At 44.3% G+C, this 20,719-nt stretch overlaps 1 protein-coding gene across 1 annotated transcript in view; it reads left to right on the forward strand.

The window, feature by feature from the left end:
• Window positions 1-20,719, forward strand: part of BRIX1 (biogenesis of ribosomes BRX1) — a 37,341-nt gene that overhangs the window by 10,214 nt on the left and 6,408 nt on the right. The window contains exons 3-9 of the mRNA XM_033933034.1: window positions 1,999-2,042; window positions 3,140-3,210; window positions 5,323-5,372; window positions 5,667-5,740; window positions 5,863-5,913; window positions 8,488-8,589; window positions 19,571-19,699. Coding sequence (XP_033788925.1) covers window positions 1,999-2,042; window positions 3,140-3,210; window positions 5,323-5,372; window positions 5,667-5,740; window positions 5,863-5,913; window positions 8,488-8,589; window positions 19,571-19,699 — 521 coding nt within the window. The remainder of the gene's footprint in view (window positions 1-1,998; window positions 2,043-3,139; window positions 3,211-5,322; window positions 5,373-5,666; window positions 5,741-5,862; window positions 5,914-8,487; window positions 8,590-19,570; window positions 19,700-20,719) is intronic.

A 20,719-nucleotide genomic window follows, 5' to 3' on the forward strand; every position in this document is an offset into this window, starting at 1 on the left:
TATTTGAGGCTTGTGCGGATGGGATCAGATGGTTAATGGGACCGAGCTCGCGGGGATGGGGCGACAATGGGGTTTTTAAAAATTTCAGTCTTATTAGTTTGCCGGTCCACAAAATAATTATTTTATTTCCGCTGGTCCATAGGTGTAAAAAGGTTGAAGAACACTGCACTAGACCACTAAGTGCCTTTTTTTTGGGGGGGGGGTTGTTGTGTGGAGGGGAAAGGACACTTTTTTTTCTGCTGCTTTCCCTCTCAGTCAATCAGCTGAGCCAGCAGTAATACCCCAAAGGTGTCAATCAGTAGCTTCGGGGCTTCCCCTACTGCTCAGCTGTTCGGGACTTCCCCTGTCGGCTCATTGCTGAGTTGGCAGGGGAATCCCCAAACAGCTGAGTGGCAGTGGAAGTCCCAAAGCCATGATGGCCTTGGGGAGTCCTGCCGGTGCTGATCGGCAGGCAGGGAGAGCAGCAAAAAAATTTTGACAGGAGGAATAGGGAGGATCTGTGCCTAGCAATTGCTCTACTGAGCAAGCACCAGGCACAGTTCATACCCTTTTTAACAGCGTTGCTCTGCATGAATAGCGTGCATATAATTTGCATACTATTCATGCTGAGCATTAGTCATTGGGAAAAAATTGCTCCTGCCACAGTAATTTTTACTGTGGCATTGAAGCATTGTGTATCTGGGCCTCTGTCTCTTACCCATCTATTCCCCCCCCCCTTTTTTTTTTTCTTTCACCTTACTCACCTTTCACTCTTTTGTAGGTTTTATCACTGAAATGCTTTGATGTTTCAGTTGCATATACTGGCAGTTGTCAACATTTGCTTATATTTGCTAATTTCTGATCTGAAGAAGAGTTACCTTTGAAAGCACTCCCCCTGCCCTGCCCCCGTTTTACAAAACCATACAAGAGGTTTTTAGCGCTGGCTGATGCACTGAATGCTCTGTGCTGCTCCAACGGTCGCACTCTATGACCATTGAAGCAGCACAGAGCAATCAGTTCGCTGGCCAGCGCTAAAAACCTCTTGCACGGTTTTCTTAAAGGAGAGGTAAGTTAGTTCAATAAAAAATGGTATTATCTTTATTCCTTTTGTTTTATTTCTATTTAATTCTATATATTATACCAAAATCAAAAAAATGGAGAAAAAAACCTTGGTAAGATTGAGTGAGTCAACACGTTGCAGGTAAAAAAAAAAAATAATCCACCAGTCATACTGAACAAGAAAACATCAGTTAACATTTATTTAGATTTATTAACCACCTTTTTTATGAAGAGATTCACATCGTTTAATTCATAGAATAGTAATACTTATATCACAGTGACCAACACTTAACTGAGTTCCGTTGTTACTGTCTCTCACTTATCATGTCAGACATCCCAATAGGAAACTCCTGTTTTGCTGCTTGCCATTTTGGAAGGCAAGATTGTGAGCAAAACATGGAATGTTCCTCTTGAGGCAGCATGCAGCAAAACGGGGATTTCTGAGATTACCAAGGTTTTCTTTTCCACCTTTTTGATTATGGTTTGAAATTTTGTCTTGTTTTCATGTTCTATCCTTATTGAAATGCAAGAGGGTTTTGGGGCGGGGGGAGGTTCAGTACTCTACTGTCACATTTTGTGCACTAAACAAACCCTTATGGCAACACTGATCTGAGATAATATCACAGCCTTTTAGAGGATTCATTGTGTACCATGTCTTTTTAACTTTGGAGAATAGCGAGATAGTAATTTGTCTACGATTACATAGTTTGAATGGGAGGTAGGACTAAATCCTCTGTCTTCCAGTGTTATACTTGTGGACTGTAACCTTTCCATTACCAGATTCAACTATTTCTAGGTATCCATAATAAGCCAGTTCAAGCTTTAGGTCTGCTTTACGTTATGTTACTGAGACTTTTTTCCCATTCTTTGTCTCTGAAGAGGTTTTTTGAGTAAGGCCTTTAATTTATGTTTAAAAAAACGTTAAATTTCCCCATTTACTTTTTCTTCTTTTATTTGCAGACACTAAGATGGACCGTAAGGACAAGCTATTTGTGATCAATGAGGTGATTCAATTACATCCTGAAGTTACATTTGGACCCTATGAAAGAGAAATGCGTGTGTGGTCTCGGTGAAATCTTTGTGCATTTTTAGGCATTTTGTAATAGGCAATGCTGTTTATTGTCGAGACTCCATCCTTTGATGTCTACCAGTAGCTTTGTGTGTATCTTCATTGTAAACCGCCTAGAAGTCTTTCGACTATGGCGGTATAGAAAAATAAAGTTATTATTATTATATGAAGCTAGGCCTGTGCAGGACCAACCTAACCATTAGTGGCCGTCTAGGGTGGCAGTCTGCATTGAACTGGTGTTTGTTTGGTTTTTGTTTTTATTCATTTGTTACAAATTATATAACAAATTCAGGAATATCCAGTTATAACCATCAACTTAAACACTTAAAAGGAAAATAATATCATTCAATGATCTAGTCCACATTATCTGGCCGACAGTGCTTTCCTTTTAGCAATATACATTTAATATAAGGGAAAACAGCTAAATAGGCAGAATGTGGCATTTACATCTATGTATTTCTTCATTTATCCTCCCTAGCTAGAAATTAAACAAAAAAAGAAATTCATTCTAAGATACTGTTTGAACCGGTTTATCGTTCACAAAACCTTCTAACTGGACTGGGTCTAAAATGACATATTTAGCACTTAAATATGAGATTAGGCATTTACATGGAAATTTTAAGAAGAAGGTCCCTCCCACCACTAAGGCTTTAGGCCTAAGTGCCAGGAACTGCTCTCTTCATTTGGGTCTGTTTAGAAACATCTGGAAATATCAGGATTCGTTGACCACAAAACAGAGCCTGTTTCATGGTGAAATATAATCTCAAAATAGTCTGTTTTTCTAACTCTGTATTAAAAATTACCAAAAGTGTAGCACGTTTTGTAATTATGTGAACTGGTGTTTTTTTAAAGCTATTAATTCCTGAAAAATTGGACATGGTATAATCTTTCTGTAACATTAGAATCAAAAACAGTATATATAAACTGTTAGATTTCTTTAACCAGTTTGATACAGTAAGTAATTTTCCCAGAAAGTTTGTGAGCGTCATGGCACTTTGATTTTAGTCCTTTATTCTGCCCTTTTCTGTCTAGGTTTGTGAGATAAAAAACTGCAACAAATGCATTTATTTTGAAGCCAAGAAAAAGCAGGATCTGTATATGTGGTGAGTACATACATGTGATTTTGGAGTGATGTGTGTCATGTTGATCCTTTATCATTGATTCTCTTTTTATATCTCTGCAATTAGCCCTATTATTGCAGCTAAGAGTATTTCCTTTTTAAAAAATCTTTATTGAAATTTCCAATGCAATGGGTGAGACATTCTAGACCAAGGATCTCAAATTCCCTCCTTGAGGGCCGCAATCCAGTCGGGTTTTCAGGTTTTCCCCAATGAATATGTATGAGATCTATGTGTATGCACTGTTTTCAATGCATATTCATTGGGGAAATCCTAAAAACCCGACTGGATTGCGGCCCTCAAAGAGGGACTTTGAGATCCCTGTTCTAGACTGTAGGGTTATTTCCCTTTAGTCGCATGGTTGAGAATGCCTCGCCTATACTGGAAAAGAGCTTATCAAGGTATGTACATAATCTCTTTTTCAACATTAAATCACAATACACATTTCTTGTTACAAGTAACTCAGAGAAGGCATGTTTCATAAAAAAGATAAAGAAAAGAAGCATTAATATTATCTCTTCACTAGACCACTATACACATGGAGAGGCATAATAAAAAAAACGTCTAAGTCCCCTTTTGGCCTCTGGCCCTAAATGTTGAGAGCTCCTTTTACGAAGGCGCGTTAGGGCCTTAACGCGTGGAATAGCGCGCGCGTGCTAGCTGCTACCACCTCCTTTTGAGCAGGGGGTAGATTTTTGGCTAACGCGCGCTAATCCGTTGCGTGCGCTAAAACGCTTAGCGCACCTTCATAAAAGGAGCCCTGAAAGTAGCAGCAGGGAAAATGTCCATTCTCAAATAAAACGTCCAAAATGAGGGGTTTTTTTGAGAATGGCCTACCTCTACGTTCAGCAGTTTAATCGCCCAGACCACCACTAAGCCTAAGTTTAGAACACATTATCAACCAAAATATTGCCCAAGTCCCAAACACCCAAAACAAGACCTTTTAGGCAAAGGATGGGTCAGTCCATTACCTTAAAAGCTGGATTCTGTAACCGGAGTCTCTCAAAAACAACACCGGTTACAGAATCCCCTCCTCTAGGCTTTGTCCCACCTCTGGTGGTCTAGTGGTAGGCCAGGACAGGAAAGATCCTTCCCGGCCCGGCCAAAACAAATAATTTTTTTACCCTCCCCCACCCCCCCACCCCTCCACGTACCTTGTCAGTAATCCCTGGTGATCCAGCAGTATATGCTCCTGCCATGCCTACCTCCTTCCAGGCTCGGGACTCGCCAATTGGGGCTCGCGGCGCACAGGCATATAGGAGCGAGCTTCTCGAGCTCTCGCAAGGCGCTGCATCACTAGCTGAATGGCTGCCGCCAAGTCCCAAAAATCTCGCTAGCTGGGTATTTTATTTTATGAGATAAGACAAAATGTTATGGTATAAATATTTCCAGTTAGGTGGCCAAGTGTAAGGTTTGGAAATTTTGTAGATTAGGAGCCTGACCTTCTTTGAAATAGTAAGTGTTCAGTCTTGTTAAATTCTCTGCCTCAAATGTGCACACATGAAATACAGTTGGGATACTAAAGGGAGGTGGGAAAGAGGTAAAAATTCTTAGAATCAGCTGGGACAGAAGGTGGGAGGGATCTCTCCTTCCTAGTCACCGCTGGACCACCAAGAATACTAAAGGTACGTGGGGGAGGTGGGAGGAAGGTAAAAATTCTTAGAATTGGCTGGGACAGGAGGCAGGAGGGACCCCTCCTGTCCCAGCTGCTGGACTACCAGGTCTCACGGCAGGCCCGGCAGAGGCCTGCAACAGGTTCAGGAGGGGGGTGGGATGCAAATATAAACAGAGACCCCCTTTTGGGCTATTTTTTGGCCCCAAAATCTCGGTTTATAATCGAGTATATATGGTATATGCCTACATAGATGTTTTATTTAAACAGCAGTAATTAGGGAGACATTTGAAAGTGGCTGCTGACTAGATTGTAATGTACATATTGAATTTTAATAAGACAATATAGAAGGTAAAGTGGCCAATGGAAATAAAACTAGCATTTTTTATAATAAAATACAGCGCATTTTGGATTTTTTCACTGCATACTATATAGAGCATTTTGCTTAAACAGAAATAAATTTTATACTCCTCTTTCTGTTACAGGTTTGCAAATTGTCCCCAAGGCCCATCAGCTAAGTTCCTAGTGCAGAATAGTAAGTTGAAGCTGCCTTTGAGCTGTTCACTTTTTTGTTTTTACATTTTTTATTTATAAATTTCAAATTTATTACCAAAGTACTCTGTGATATACAGGAAAAGCAACAATAATCCTGAGGAAATATATTATCAATTATGAGAAAACTAACTACAAAATTTCATCCACCAATGAACTGTTCACTTTTCTGCATCAGTACAAAGCATGTCTCGAGATTAGAAAGTCCTTAAAATCTAAGACACTTGTTTCTAAATCCTTGATGTCCAAGTTACTCCTGCTTTTCAACTGTTTGCAGTTCACACGTTGGCTGAGCTGAAAATGACAGGGAACTGCCTGAGAGGATCCAGGCCTCTTCTCTCCTTTGATTCGGTGAGCTCAGGACTCCAGCCACTGATTTTTGACTCTCAGTGCTGTTAAGCTGTCTTTTCCTATAGAAGCTGCAGAATACTTACTCTTCTTATTTTTTTTTTTGTTGTTGTTTCTGTTTATAGACCTTTGATGAAGTGCCACATTACGCTTTGCTGAAAGAACTCTTTATACAGGTTAGTATCCAGCAAAATCAGTGTGTTTGTTTTATTTCAATAGAGGAACCAGAAAGGAAAATGAACAAAGTAACCGTAGAACAGAGAAGATATTTCTACCAATTTTGGTTTAAAAGATACATTGATGCCGGGCCCTGACATTATCGGTGATCGTTAGACTTTTTCTTATTTTAGATGTGTGCAGTGCATAGATATTAAGTAGTTCTGTGCTGTGCTTAGATAGAAGGCAGCTCTGTACAATGCTTGATACAGGTTTTGTGTTCCCTTCTTTTATTTCAGATTAATGCTTCTGACAATTATGTATTACCCTTACTTTTCTCAGGCTGTGAATTTTTTTTATGTTTATGATAATTACGATATATAGTGAAAGATACACCAAACTAAAAATATGATGAAGTGAATTGAACAGAATAGGGTGTAATTTATCTAAAGGTGCTACATAACATTTACTTGTCAATCATGCACACACATGATTAGAATAGGAGCAGGGCTTAATTTGTAGACAAAAAAAAGTGGAGCTGGATGAGGGGACAGGTGAGTTAGGGGCAGCAGCAACAGGAAAAAGGGGGCTGAATTATGTTTTCGCCTCTGCTCCATGCTCACTCCATTGTCTCCTGCCCCCTGCAGGCTTTCTGAAAGGGAGGTACTAGAGCAAACATTCCTGCTACTCTGGAATCTAAAAAGAAGTGGTGGGACTGTGTTCTAGGCTATTCCCCTGGAAATTAAGGGCCTGATTCACTAACCTGCCTGATCAATTCTGGAAGCCAGAATATTATAATGGGGGCGCTCGGAGGCACGCCCCCATCCGCCGACACAGATCGCATGCACAGACCATCTACTTTGCCTATAGATGGTCTGCGCAAGTTTGCTGTCTGTTTTTTGGGGGTTTTTAAGAACTTTTATTTACTGGCCCCGACTCACCTGCTCTCTGCCGCCCTTCCCTGCAGTTTGAACCCGTGGTTTTAACCCGCTGGTTTAAAGCAGGTTAAAACCATGGGCTCGCACTGCAGGGAAGGGTGGCAGAGAGCAGGAGAGTTGGGGGAGGCAGAGAGCCGGGGAGCCAGAGAGAGAGTCGGGGAGGCAGAGAGCAGGTTTATTTCAGAGCTGCAGGGCTGGCAAGACAGTCGGAAAGGACATGAGCGATTGGTTCCCATCAGTTGCTTCTTGTTGATCAGCCAGCCCAGTCGGTGTTCAAGAAAAAGTTTAGTGAATCATGTCCCTGCCTACTTTGCATGCCATTTCCCCTCATTTGCATGCATGGATCAGAAATGGATCGGTACACAAGTTAGTGAATTGGGTCGGAGGGAAATCGGGTTGCAAACCAATCTAGCCCTAAGTCCTGAAAAGAAGTGTATATATATATATATATAAACAAATTCAAGAAAGTGTGGGACAGGCATGTGAGATCTCCTAGGGAGAGGAGGAGATTGTGGATGTTGTGGCTAGGCAGACTGGATGGGCCATTTGGCCTTTATCTGCCATCATGTTTCTATGTTTGTGGGCACATAAATGCCAAAATTCCACACAAGTGCTGTTTTGTAAATATCTACATATCTTACATAGTATCTGCATAGTATCCCAATATCTAGCTCTTTAATAAATCCTATTGCTAGGAGCATCAGAGGGAAAGATAGTTAAAAAGTGGTTGGAACCAATATCTTATGACCCAAATCTTCATTGGTCCATTTTTTAAGTATTATTTATAATTCCATAAACATTCTATATAGGCTTTAAACATTTTTGTGTCATAAATGATGAAAACTTCTTAAACATGTTTCTATTCTTCACATTCAAGCTCAAACATCTTTTGGATTAATTCCAGGAGACTATTATTCCAACATGACATGTTTCGGGGAGGTCTCCTAAAATACAAAACAAGTCTTTGCTATTCAGTCCTATAATTTCTTAAAATATCAACCACTCGGAAGTCATATTTCAGTAGTTCAGTTATCTTGAATCGTACATGGTAAACATTTTACAAGTAGGAATGTACATGGAGTGGATCTGGGTGAGACTTAAAACTGATGTGCATAACTTATAGAAAACTATAAGTTATACATGCATTTCTGGCATGTATAACTTATACAAGCACTTAAGAGGCCTATGTTCTTGTTACACTAGTGTTCCATAAAGGAATGTATGGCAAGGATTTTCAGCTACCCTTATATATTTCCCCTGCTGCCACCTTCCTTTTCCCCGTCATTCATGTTTGATAAATCACTATTATTCTGGTTTGCTCTATATTATACTCTGTTTAGGAGTGTAAGCTGCCTATATGTCCTGGCTTGATAGGTAAGATAGAAAGTTCTAAAATAAACTTGATTAAAGTAGGCTTCTAAATATAGGTGCAGTTATAGATCTGCCCTCAATAAGTGCACCAAGCACTTGTTTCTTGAAGCAGTAAATATTCAAGCATGCTTCCATTAACTCAGAAGGCATTCCAGTGCAACGGGAGCAGAGATCCTGAACTAAATGTTAATGTTGCAACAAGTGGAAGGATTTCTTGCCACGTCTGAACAGCTTGATTGTAAACTGAGCACAGCATGTGATCTCCTTGTTTTCTTAATTTGGTAGATCTTTGCCACCCCACAGTATCATCCGAAGAGCCAGCCGTTTGTAGACCACGTGTTCACCTTCACTGTCGTGGATAACCGAATCTGGTTCCGGAACTATCAGGTGAACCACGCTTCTTTATTCTTCCCTGTTGGAGGACTAGCTGCCTCTCTTGCATTCTTCTCCTGTGTTGAATTCATCTTTGTGTAAAGAGGTAGATGTTTTGAGGAGCAGATGAGGTCAAGACATGCAGAATATTCTGGTCCCTTCTGCAGGCTTGTGAATCGAATCCTTTCATGATTGGGATGTAAGCTGGTGTCTTTACAAGATATGAATCTTGGCTCAAGAACAAATGTTCAAACAGTAACTAAAGTCTTGTTTTCCCTTTTATCACATGCAAAACAAAATACCATCAAGATGATTCAGAGAGAGAGAAAATTACTTTTGGCTTATCTCTTCCTCCCCCTCCCCCCCAAGATTCTTGCAGCCTTCAATTTTTACTTTCTCTACCTCTACCCAAGGAAATGTTAAGCATGGTACTTAGTATCGGTGCTTTAAAATGTGGTCTTTACTCACTGGCTAAGTAATTTTAGCCAGATCTTCAGTACCAGGTTTAGAGAATGACATGGGGGAAAAATTTGTCACAATACAAAAATCCTCACTTGACAGGATTGAAAGTCCACATAAGTAGTAATCAATGAATAATAAAAAACAAAGATGACGGACCAACTTGTGTCATTCTTCACATTTCTTTTATTGTAATATTCTTGCCCCTATGCTAAAATGCCCGACGGGACCCGTTTCGCCAACACTGGCTTTTTCAAGGGTTCCAGCAGGGAGCACTCGTTTTCGGCTTCCTCATACTTTTTATTATTCATTGATTACTACTTATGTGGACTTTCAATCCTGTCAAGTGAGGATTTTTGTATTGTGTGGAGTTTTCCTATAGACCTCACTTCCTATCTTCAATTTTTTTGACTTAGTGATTACTAAGGAAAAATTTGTCCCCATGCCCACCATCCCTGTCACCGCCCCATCCCGCAACCACTGTCCCTGCAGCATCCATACAAGCCTCAGTACTGCAATATTTAGCTTATTCCTTCCTTATAAATCAAAGTTATGGCTGCTGAACTAGAGAAAAAGATGTTCAGCTGGCAGGACTTTGTTTATAAATTTTTATCAATACTGTACAACTAATATACTACTTTATCCTAAAGCAAAAAAAGAATGGAAATAGAAATTTTGTTTCTACCTTTGTTGTCTGGTTTCTGCTTTCCTCATCTTCTCCTCATTCAATTCCTTCCATCCACTGTCTTGCCTTCTCTCTGCGTCTTCCATTTGCTCTGGTACTGTGCCTCTCCCTTCCATCTCTCCCTCCGCTTCCCCCATAGTCTGGCATCTCTGTCTTCTTCCCTTCCAGCATCTTCTCCCTACTCTCTGTTCCCTATTTCCCTTCCAGCATCTTCTCCCCATTCTCTGTTCCCTATTTCTCTTCAGCGTCTTTTCCCCACTCTCTCGTCCCCATTTCCCTTTAGCATCTGTTTCATTCCACCGCCCTTCAGCACCCCTTGCGCGGTACGAGCATCTCCCTCCCTCTTACCTTCGTGGCACGTTTTACTTTACAGGGTAATTTGTTCAAGCCGCCGGAACTTGCCTGAAGTTGCGTGTATCTGCGGGTGGAAGCTTTTCCTCTGATGCAACTTCTAGTTGTTTCAGAGGAGAAGTTTAAGCCCGCAGATGCACGTGACTTCAGGCAGTCTCCAGTGGCTTGAACAAATTACCCTGTAAAGTAAAACGCGCCAAGAAGGTAAGGGGGAGGGAGGGAGATAGATGCGGCCAGTAGGTAGGAAGGAGGGAGGGGGCCGCGTGCGATCGGTGACCGCGTGCATTCCCTCCCTTAACTGCGAAGACAAGGCCATTCACCGCTCCATGGGGCAGTAGATAGCCTTGTCCCCATACCTGCAGTAAGCACTCCCCCCCCCCCCCCACCGTTTTGGCGGGTTAACTGCGGCTACCAGCCACAGTGTCATTCTCTACCAGGTTTTTCAGAATGTGTATAAATCACTGGATTGTTCTGTGTGTTTTATTAAATTATCTGAGAATCCACATTAAACTGAAGCAGTTCTTTTCTGAGAGAACCTAGATAAAGGAAAGTTGCATGTCTGTTTTTAATCTCCCCCTGCAACAGTGTTCATGTCTCACTCTCACACTATTTGTGTCAACATAAAATATTTTTGGACTTGATATGAATGCCTTGTGAATGTAACAGAATTAATAATACACCAGAAACAAATCTAAATTAGCCAACACCATCCAGCTATTCCCAACATGTAAATTCTGTGTAGGAGGTATGTTTGAGAGGATTTTTTTGTTGATGTTGTTTTAATCCTATTTTAAAATTTTTAACTGTAGTTATTGAGCAAAACCCAATGATCAATTTACAGTTCCAGGACTTCCAAATAAAAAGTCACTTATCTGTTTGATTACTGCCATTGGAATCATCCAACAGAATATTCTGTTTGAATTTCCTTCATCAGGGTCTGTTTACCGTCCACAGCGACTTCATTCTTGCATTAATATTGAAACATAGCATCTTCCCTTTTGGTTTCTTTAAATGAGATTTTTTTTTAAGGCAACATAAGCACTAACTGGCAAATTCTGTATAGTCTACTTAAAGTTAGGCACTTAGCCAGAATAGGTGCCTAACTTAATAGGCTTAATTGGCACTTAATGCCTCACAATTGGCTTTAATTGGACTTAGGTGCCTAACTTTCAGTTAACTCAAACATGATTCTTTTTTTTTTTTGACAATTCTTTATTCGTTTTCAAATTGAACAAGTGCACAAAAGAGTATATTACACTAAAATATTCCACAATATCACTTTGATATCTATACAAAAAAATCTAGTACATCAACATCCCCCCTACCACCCACCCTTCATCATATTTTCAATAAAATACACACAAATTATATATCATATTATAACATATTATGTAAAATTATTTCCAAATTCCCCCCCCCCCCCTTTTTTTAGTGTGCCGTAAAAGAAGAAGTGATGACTATTCAGTACAATATTTTGTCAATGGCCCCCAAATTTTTATAAAGTTAGTATATGTCCCTCTTTGAATTGCTATTTGTTCCTCTTTGAATTGCTATTGCTCGTTCCATTTTAAATATATGGCATAATGTATTCCACCAAAAAGTATAACTAAGGTTGCTGTGATTTTTCCAATTGTTGGTTATATGTTGGATGGCAACCCCTGTCATAACTAATAAAATCTTGTTCTCTGGTGATATTTGACTCTTTTTCCTCATCATCATACCAAATAGCACTGTATCGTAAGAGAGTGCCAAATGATTTTCCAATAATGCATTTACTTGAAACCATATTGAGTTCCAAAATATCTTAATATAGGGACAATAATAAATTAGATGATCTAATGTCCCAGGTTCCAGATTACAGTGCCAGCATCTATTGGACTTAGAACTATCTAATTTTTGTAAGCGAACAGGGGTCCAAAACACTCTATGTAACAAAAATAACCAAGTTTGTCTCATAGATGCTGACACTGTACATCTCATTCTCCAAGACCAAATTTGTGGCCATTGAGATGCAAAAATTTGATGCTTAATCTCAATGCTCCAAATGTCTCTCAGACCATTCTTTGGTTTTTGATTCAAGTATCCAGATAATAATTTATACCACAATGCGGCTTGATGTCCTAAGAAGTCTGCTTGGAAGCATAAGAACTCAAGACTATACTGACTCTATACATGATTCTATAAAAAGTAGACAACTACTTAAAAGTAAGCATGGTTAGGGGTGGATCATGGTTCTCTGCTTTCGAGTTGAGCATCTCTTTGTGAATTCGGCACAGAAAACTCTGGCATGAATAGGGTGCACCTATTAAGACACCTAGTGACTCCTAATCATGCTTAAGCAGTGTTAAGTGTGATTCTATAAAGTGTGCCTAACTTATATGGAATCACATTTAGCTCTGCAATCAGCACCAATTTTTTTTAGGCCACATATAAAGATTTGGGCCCTATGTGTCTTTACAGAACAGGTTTACAGAACCAACCCCAATGTATACATCTACCCTGCTTTCAAAGTGTAAATGTGTGTGCGTATGCTACATGTGTACCTGTGTTTTATAAAATTGTGTAGCACTACTCTCAAAGTTTCAAAGTTTATTATTTTTCTTGATTAATCGCTTTATCTAATTCAAAGCGATGTACATAGTAAAATATAATTAAAAGAAAACATACAATACAAACTTTAAATACTTACAATGAATAATAAAAACTACATTACATTGGGTAAGAGGGGTTTATGAAATACATTTGTCGAATAAAAGAGATACATAGGAAAAACACAAAAGGGGAAACATTAAAACGAATGGTACAAAAATATTGAAATCATTGGTCTGAATATTATTAAATTAAGTATTAAAAGCATCATTAAATAAAAATGTTTTTAATTGTATTTTAAATTTTACCAAGTCTTGTTCATTACGTAAAAAAATTGGAAGAGCATTCCAGGTTTGTGGGGCTGTTACAGAAAATATAAATTGTCGTCTGGTGTTTATAAATTTTAATGAGGGAACCGTCAGTAAATTTTGATCAATAGATCTTAATGTTCTAATTGGTTGGTACGGTATAAGTAATTTATAAATGAAAGCAGGTGTCTTATATAGTAATGTCTTGAATGTAAGTAGACAAAGTTTATACCCAGATATGTAAGAGTGCATTTTTCATGCTCATTATGTGTATTAAGAACCCTTTTCTGCATATAAAATAGTCTTTACATGTGGGAAAAGCTTTATAAAATTTCCCTCTTTGCTCCTGCTAGACTTTTCATGGATGTGATTAATGACCATGCAATAAACATTTCTTTCTTTCCTCTGTTAAGCTTCTGCTCTTCCTAGAGAAAGTGAAAAGTAAAATACTCTAGTGATCAAAGTGGTTCACACTTGCATGGAAACTAAAAAGTGACCTTGTACTTCCTTTGCTCTGCATGCAAATTGTAAGCAGGTCCATAGTGTGCCATTTTGGGACAGGAAAGATTGTGCAGTTTGGGCTCCCCAGGGCAACAGGTTGTAGATCTCGGTGCAGCGATATTACATTTTATTCTGTGAGGTGCTTAAGTACATTTGTCTCATTGGTGTGATTGCTGACTTGCATGAAGGAAGAGATTTAGCTTCTGCATTTTTGTTTAAATAATGTTCTTTAGCACTCTCCAGACCAGTAGAGGTTAACTTTACGATTGGGTATATATCTAATCATGACCAGCAGGTGGAGACTGAAAACAAAACTTTGGGACAGTATATCCTAGCCCCTCCTCTCTATTTCCCTCAGTCTTCTTTCAGTCTCCAGCAGGTGTTGAGTGATCTGTACCCATCTCCCTTGGTAGGGCTGTTGGAATTTGTTTAGAGGTTTATTGTCCCTGTTTTTAGCCGGACGGAGCTTGGACGGACTCTGTTTGGGGGTTCGTCCGACCTCGGGGGTGTCAAACCCGGCGGGTCACGAGCGGGGTCCCTCCCCCCACTTCCTCCACCTCCCCATATTTTTTTAGAGGAGCCTCAGCAGTAAGCCTTGCCCCCTAAATCAAGCAAGGCATATTGCTTCGAGAGCCTGTGGAGTCTGTTCTGTAAAAAAAAAAAAAAAAAAAAATCCTGAGGTAGTGCTGGTCTGGAGGGTTGTATCCCTTTAAGAAAACTGTATTTTACTGTATTTTTTCAACTAACCGGCACTTTTTTACAGCTAGGTCGCGTATGGAGCAATGAGCACTTCTAAAGGGAAAAAGTGCTCATTGTGCTCCAGACGCGAGGCACTCGCGGCCGGCCTGTGCAAGCGGTGTTCAGGCCGGTGCGGTGGAGGAGCTCCGTCGGCAGCGGCTGCAGGCGCCCAGAGCTCCCCGCCGATGGTGCCTCGCGAGTCGGCAGGGAACGGTGGAGAAGCCCGGTCTTCTCCGTCCGCCCACGGAGGGATTCCCCGAGCCGCCGACGGTCGGGTTTTAGAGGATTCCCTCTCAGCTGATATTTTGACAGCTGATGCCGGCTTGCCTGTTTTAGCGGCTGAGACTATTCAGGTCTCTCAGCCGCTTCAGGCTGTGGAGGGAGCTGTTTTGGCGGGAAAGACGCCATCTTCTCTGTCTGGCCCCTCCATTTTGTCTTCCACCTCAGGTGACCTTCCCCCTGTTTTGTCTAAGCAGGGGCAGGTTTCTGCTGGGTCCCCTGCTGTGGCAGGGAGTCCCTTGGGACCCTCGGGGGGTTTTTCCCCTGATTTTTTCTTTTCATTATGCAAAGCCTATTTTCAGGCGGCTGGGGGTCCCGGTTGCGCCCAGGGGGTCTCGGGGGGTGGGGTTTCCTCCGCGCTCCCTGCGGCTTTGCCTCTCTCGTCTGACGTGACGTCCCCTCCGCCGCCTCTCTTGTCCAAGCGTCCGCGGGTGTCGTGGGACGAGGATTTGTGGTCGGAGGAACGTGTCGGTATGGAGGAGGACCTGGACCCTTCTGAGGAATTCCAGGACCCTCTGGAGGGGACGGAAGCTGGCGGCGGGTTGTCGGGTTTCCCGTTCTCCAGTGACGAGGCGTCCGTGGTGCGCCTTTTTCAGAGAGATGAGCTGCCTGACCTTATTCAACAGGTTTCTTCGGCTTTGCGTTTTGAGGACGCGCCGCCGGAGACTCCGCGTGTGGGGGACCCTCTGTTACGAGGGATCCGTTCCGTTTCCCGCTCTTTTCCTATGCATCAGGATATTCGGGATATTATTCTTGAGCAGTGGAAAACGCCGGAGACGCCGTTTCGGCTGGCGCGCAGCATGGCTCGCCTGTATCCCATTCCTGAAGGGGATCGGGCTACGTTAGCTTCGCCAGTCGTGGATGCGGTGGTCTCGGCTATTTCCAAGCGGCATACCGTGCCTGTTGAGGGCGGTTCTGCCTTGCGGGACTCTGAGGAGCGCAAATTGGAGAACATCCTTAAGCAAAATTTTCAAGTCTCTGCTTTTGGGGTCCAGGCGGCTATTTGTGGGGGACTGGTCGCTCGCGCCGTGTTTCGGTGGGCGGAGCGGGTCTTGGATCGAGAGTCTGACGACTGGTCTCTGGTGGATCAGGAGGTAGCAAAGATTGAGATGGCTGCCTCATTCCTCTCGGATGCTCTGTATGACTTGGTGCGGATCTCGGCTAAGTCCATGGCTTTTGGCGTGGCCGCAAGGCGTGTGTTGTGGCTGCGCGCTTGGGCGGCGGATGCTGCGTCCAAAGCTAAGCTTACTAAATTTCCCTTTCGGGGGTCGTTTTTATTTGGAGAGGACTTGGATAAGTTAATTCAGACTCTGTCGGACTCGAAAGTTCCCCGTTTGCCGGAGGACCGTGCCCGCCCGGCGTCTCGGGGGGGTGCGGCCCGGGGGCGTTTGCGGGAATTTCGCAAGTATCGCCCTGGGCGTGGGGCTGCTTCTTTCCAGTCTCCGGGGTTTTCCCGGGGTCGGTTCTTCCAGCGCATGCAGCCCTTTCGGGGGGCCCGTCGGGGGGCAGGGAACCCCTCCGCCGGTTCCCCCGCTTCCCGTCCTGCACAATGACGCCTTGCCGGCGCCCCCCTTGGTTCCGGTGGGGGCCCGGCTGCGCGACTTTTTTCCCAAATGGGCCGAGATCACGTCCGATCAGTGGGTCCTGGAGGTGGTGCGGGACGGTTATGCCCTGGAGTTCGCCCGCTCTCTGCCGGATTTTTTCCTCGCTTCTCCGTGTCAGACTCCGGGGAAGAAGCAGGCTTTTCGCCAGACCCTTCAGCGCTTGCTATATCTCAGGGCAGTAGTTCCGGTGCCCCCCCCGGAGTGGGGCACGGGCAGGTACTCCATTTACTTTGTGGTGCCCAAGAAGGAGGGGACTTTTCGGCCCATCCTCGATTTGAAAGGGGTCAACAGGGCTCTCAAGGTTCCCTCTTTCCGTATGGAAACGCTGCGGTCGGTCATTCTGGCGGTTCAGCCGGGGGAGTTTCTCACTTCTCTCGATCTGACGGAGGCCTACTTGCATGTTCCTATTCGGAGGTACACCCCTACCTGGACGACTGGTTAATTCGGGCCAAGTCGTTGCAGGAAAGCTACCGGGTTACGGCTCGGGTGGTGGAGTTTCTCCGGTCGCTGGGCTGGGTGGTCAACCTTTCCAAGAGTCGGTTGGTTCCGGCTCAGCGTCTGGAGTACCTCGGGGTGCTGTTCGACACCTCCTTGGGGAAGGTCTTCCTCCCAGAGGCCCGGGTGAGCAAATTGCAGTCTCAGATTCGCCTGCTTTTGGCGTCCCGGTGTCCTCGGGCGCGAGATTTCCTCCAGGTCCTGGGGTCGATGGCGGCGTCCCTGGACGTGGTGAGGTGGGCGCGGGCCCACATGCGTCCTCTTCAGTATGCTCTGCTCCGGAGGTGGTCTCCCCAGAGGCACGGGATGGATGTTCCGGTTCCCCTGCGAGGCTTGGCGCGCTGCAGTCTGCGTTGGTGGCTCCGGACCCCTCACCTAGTTCAGGGGGTGGGTCTGGATCTTCCGCAGTGGACGGTGCTCCTTACGGATGCGAGTCTCCTGGGTTGGGGGGCCCAGTGTCTGGGTCACTCTGCTCAGGGAACCTGGTCCACGGAGGAGGCCTCCTGGTCGATCAACGTGTTGGAGACCAGGGCGGTCCGGCTGGCGCTGTTGGCTTTCCACTCCCTTTTGTTGGGCAAGTCGGTCAGAGTCCTGTCGGACAATGCCACGGCAGTGGCTTATGTCAATCGTCAGGGGGGCACCAAGAGCACTCTGGTGGCGCAGGAGGCGGCTCGGCTCATGGTTTGGGCGGAGTCGCATCTTCTGGACCTCTCGGCCTCTCACATTGCCGGGGTAGAAAACGTTCAGGCGGACTTCCTCAGTCGTCACTTCTTGGATCCGGGAGAGTGGTGTCTCGGCGCCGAGGCGTTTCAGTTGCTAGTGCGTGCTTGGGGGCAGCCCCTGATGGATCTGATGGCTACAAGTGGCAACGCCAAAGTACCCCGCTTCTTCAGTCGTCGCAGGGACGGTCTGGCCGAGGGTCTGGATGCTCTGGTCCAACCGTGGCCAACGGAGGGGCTGTTGTATGTGTTCCCTCCTTGGCCATTAGTAGGCAGAGTACTGCTTCGCATTGTTCGCCATCCGGGGCTGGTGGTCTTGGTGGCTCCGGATTGGCCTCGTCGTCCGTGGTATGCGGATCTGGTGAGGCATCTGGTGGCGGATCCTCTTCCTCTGCCTCTCGAGTGCGATCTTCTGACGCAGGGTCCCATTCCCATGTTCGACCCGTCTCCCTTTTGTCTTACGGCTTGGCTCTTGAAAGGGGCCGCCTGAGTAAGAAGGGATATTCCGACAAGGTGATCTCTACACTTTTGGGGTCCCGGAGGCTTTCTACCTCTCGGGCTTATGTACGGGTTTGGCGTCTGTTTGAGGAATGGTGCCGAGCGCGGGGAGTGGTCTCCTTTCGCGCTTCTCTGCCTAACATTCTAGAGTTTTTGCAGGATGGCCTGGATAGGGGCCTGGCCTGGTCTTCTCTTCGGGTTCATCTGGCGGCCCTGTCGGCTTTTCGGGGGCTGGTGACAGGTCAGCGTTTGTCAGCCATTCCTGATGTGATTCGCTTTCTTAGGGCGGCCAAGTTGCTCAGGCCTCCCATAAGGCCCTCGATTCCCTCTTGGGATCTCAATCTGGTTCTCTCTGTTCTAGTGCGCCCTCCTTTCGAGCCGTTGGATGGCTGTTCGTTGAAGGACCTTACGCTGAAGTCGGTCTTTTTGGTGGCCATTACTTCCGCTAGACGGGTGTCGGAGCTACAGGCTTTCTCTTGTAGGGCTCCCTTCCTGGAGTTTTCAAAGGAGCGGGTTGTTTTGCGGCCTGTTCCTTCCTTTCTGCCGAAGGTAGTTTCTCCTTTTCATGTCAATCAATCGGTGGTCCTCCCGGTCTTGGGTAGTCGGGAGGGTTCTTCTGAGCAACGACAGCTGCGCAAGTTGGATGTCGGTCGGGTCCTCCATGCTTATGTGCAGCGGACCCGGGATTTTCGGAGCTCCGATCATCTCTTTGTGCTTCTGGCGGGTCCTCGTCGGGGGGCTGGCGCTTCTAAGGCTACTATTGCGCGCTGGATCAAGGAGACGATCGCTTCCGCTTATCTTCTGAGTCAGAAGCCGGTTCCGGAGTTTCTCAGGGCTCATTCCACTAGGGGTCAGGCGGCTTCTTGGGCTGAGTCGTCGCTCGTGCCTCCGGTGGATATTTGTAAGGCTGCGGTTTGGTCCTCCTTGCATTCATTTGTTCGGCATTATCGGGTAGATGTTCAGGCGCGTCGGGACGCGGTGTTCGGTGAGCGTGTTCTGGTATCGGCCCTTCGGGGGTCCCGCCCGTGAGAGGGACTGCTTTGGTACGTCCCAATCGTAAAGTTAACCTCTACTGGTCTGGAGAGTGCTAAAGAAGGAGAAATTAGGTTCTTACCTGCTAATTTACTTTCTTTTAGCTTCTCCAGACCAGTAGAGGTCCCCACCCTGTCTGTTGTTGTTGTTGTTGGGGCTGTTGCGCGGGCAGTTTTTGGTTTTTGCTGCGGGTTCTAGTATTTTTCTAGGGCCGGGGAGAATTGAAGAACAGCGGCTGTGGCTCGGCTGGCTTAGCTGGCGAGCTGTGGGGACCTTCTTCCTTCGGGAATTTCTCCTCTGCATTTTCCAACAGCATTTTTTGGGTATGTTATTGGTTACTCCTTTCGGAGTATTGTTTTTTCTCTCTGTTGTTTCCAGTTCTTGGTTCTGCTTGGCTATTCGGCAGACTGAGGGAAATAGAGAGGAGGGGCTAGGATATACTGTCCCAAAGTTTTGTTTTCAGTCTCCACCTGCTGGTCATGATTAGATATATACCCAATCGTAAAGTTAACCTCTACTGGTCTGGAGAAGCTAAAAGAAAGTAAATTAGCAGGTAAGAACCTAATTTCTCCTTTTTTTCCCTTGTTGAATAAATAGGTTTTGATTTCTGTTTCTGGAGAATGTTACCTGTGAAGAATTTTTATTTTGTTAGTCCATAGATGTGTCACTCTGCTTTTTCTGCCCACCAGCATTTCTAGGTTTCAAACACTAAAGCAAACCTTTTCCATTTGATTGCAGATTCTAGAAGAAGATTCATCTCTGGTTGAAATTGGACCCCGTTTTGTTTTAAATCTTATCAAAATATTTCAGGGCAGCTTTGGAGGACCAACCCTATATGAAAACCCACATTACCAGTCTCCAAACATGGTAAATAGTTCCATTGGTGTGTTATTCTCTATTTAAAATGTTCCTGTGGGGTTTGTTTGTTTTGGGTTTTTTTAGTGCTATGTATCTTCAGTAAAAAAAATAATACGGTAATTTGATTAATTTCTGTTATGTATTTAATAGAAAAATAAGTTATTGCAATGAAAAACTAATTCTATTGCAGTGCTATGCTAGGGTTATACATCTGAACCTCCAAGTTACTTGCAGAATGATATCACTCATCTTTCAACTCTGCCTCCTTTCTAGTATGCTTGTTACTGTCCCCTCAAGTTTTCCTTCTGCAAGCAAGTTGCTCAGATGTGTTTCTTCTCTGCAGCTTTAGTATTTTGGGGGTTTTCCTGACGTTTTAAGCTTGAGGCTCGATGCCCAGAGGTTACACAGCAGAAGTCTGCTGCTAGCAGGATCAGCCCTTGGAAACACCTATCTAGCCAGCCTGCTGTAATATTTTTGAAGTTTGGGAACTATCCCCAGGAGCTTGAGTGCAGGCTGTTTGGCTCCTTCCCAGCTTGGCTGGGATTAATAGCAGGCTGGCTGTGTGGTCCTCCCACCGTCGAGGCAAGAGTTTCCAGGGGTTAAAGCTTAGTCCAACATTGGTCCGACTAACAGCCCAAAGACCAAGTTCTTAGAGCAAACCTGTGAGGCAGAGTTCATCTCCATTTGTTCCAGCTGCACTTCTGAGTTGAGGCAGGCAGGCACCTCAAGGCACAGTGAGTAAGGCTATTATAGCCTATGAGAAAAATCAGGATGTGGGGAATATGAAAAATTAATCTTTGAAGGTTTCTAGAGCCAGAGCTAGAGTCACCCTCCTCCAAAACCCCTTTCCCTGTAGTTTCTGAAAGTCAGAGGAGCCCCCCACGCTGTTTTTGAAGCAAATTCGCTGGCAGTGGCAATCTTAGATTTTAAATATTTTTTTCTAAAGCCTTCATATGTTTGTTTATTAAAATCTTTATATACCGCTATACAGCCAAAAAGAATCAAAGTCTTGCAATACGAGTACATACA

The sequence above is a fragment of the Geotrypetes seraphini genome, chromosome 1 (assembly GCF_902459505.1).
Source record: "Geotrypetes seraphini chromosome 1, aGeoSer1.1, whole genome shotgun sequence".
In the NCBI taxonomy this organism is placed as follows: Eukaryota; Metazoa; Chordata; class Amphibia; order Gymnophiona; family Dermophiidae; genus Geotrypetes; species Geotrypetes seraphini.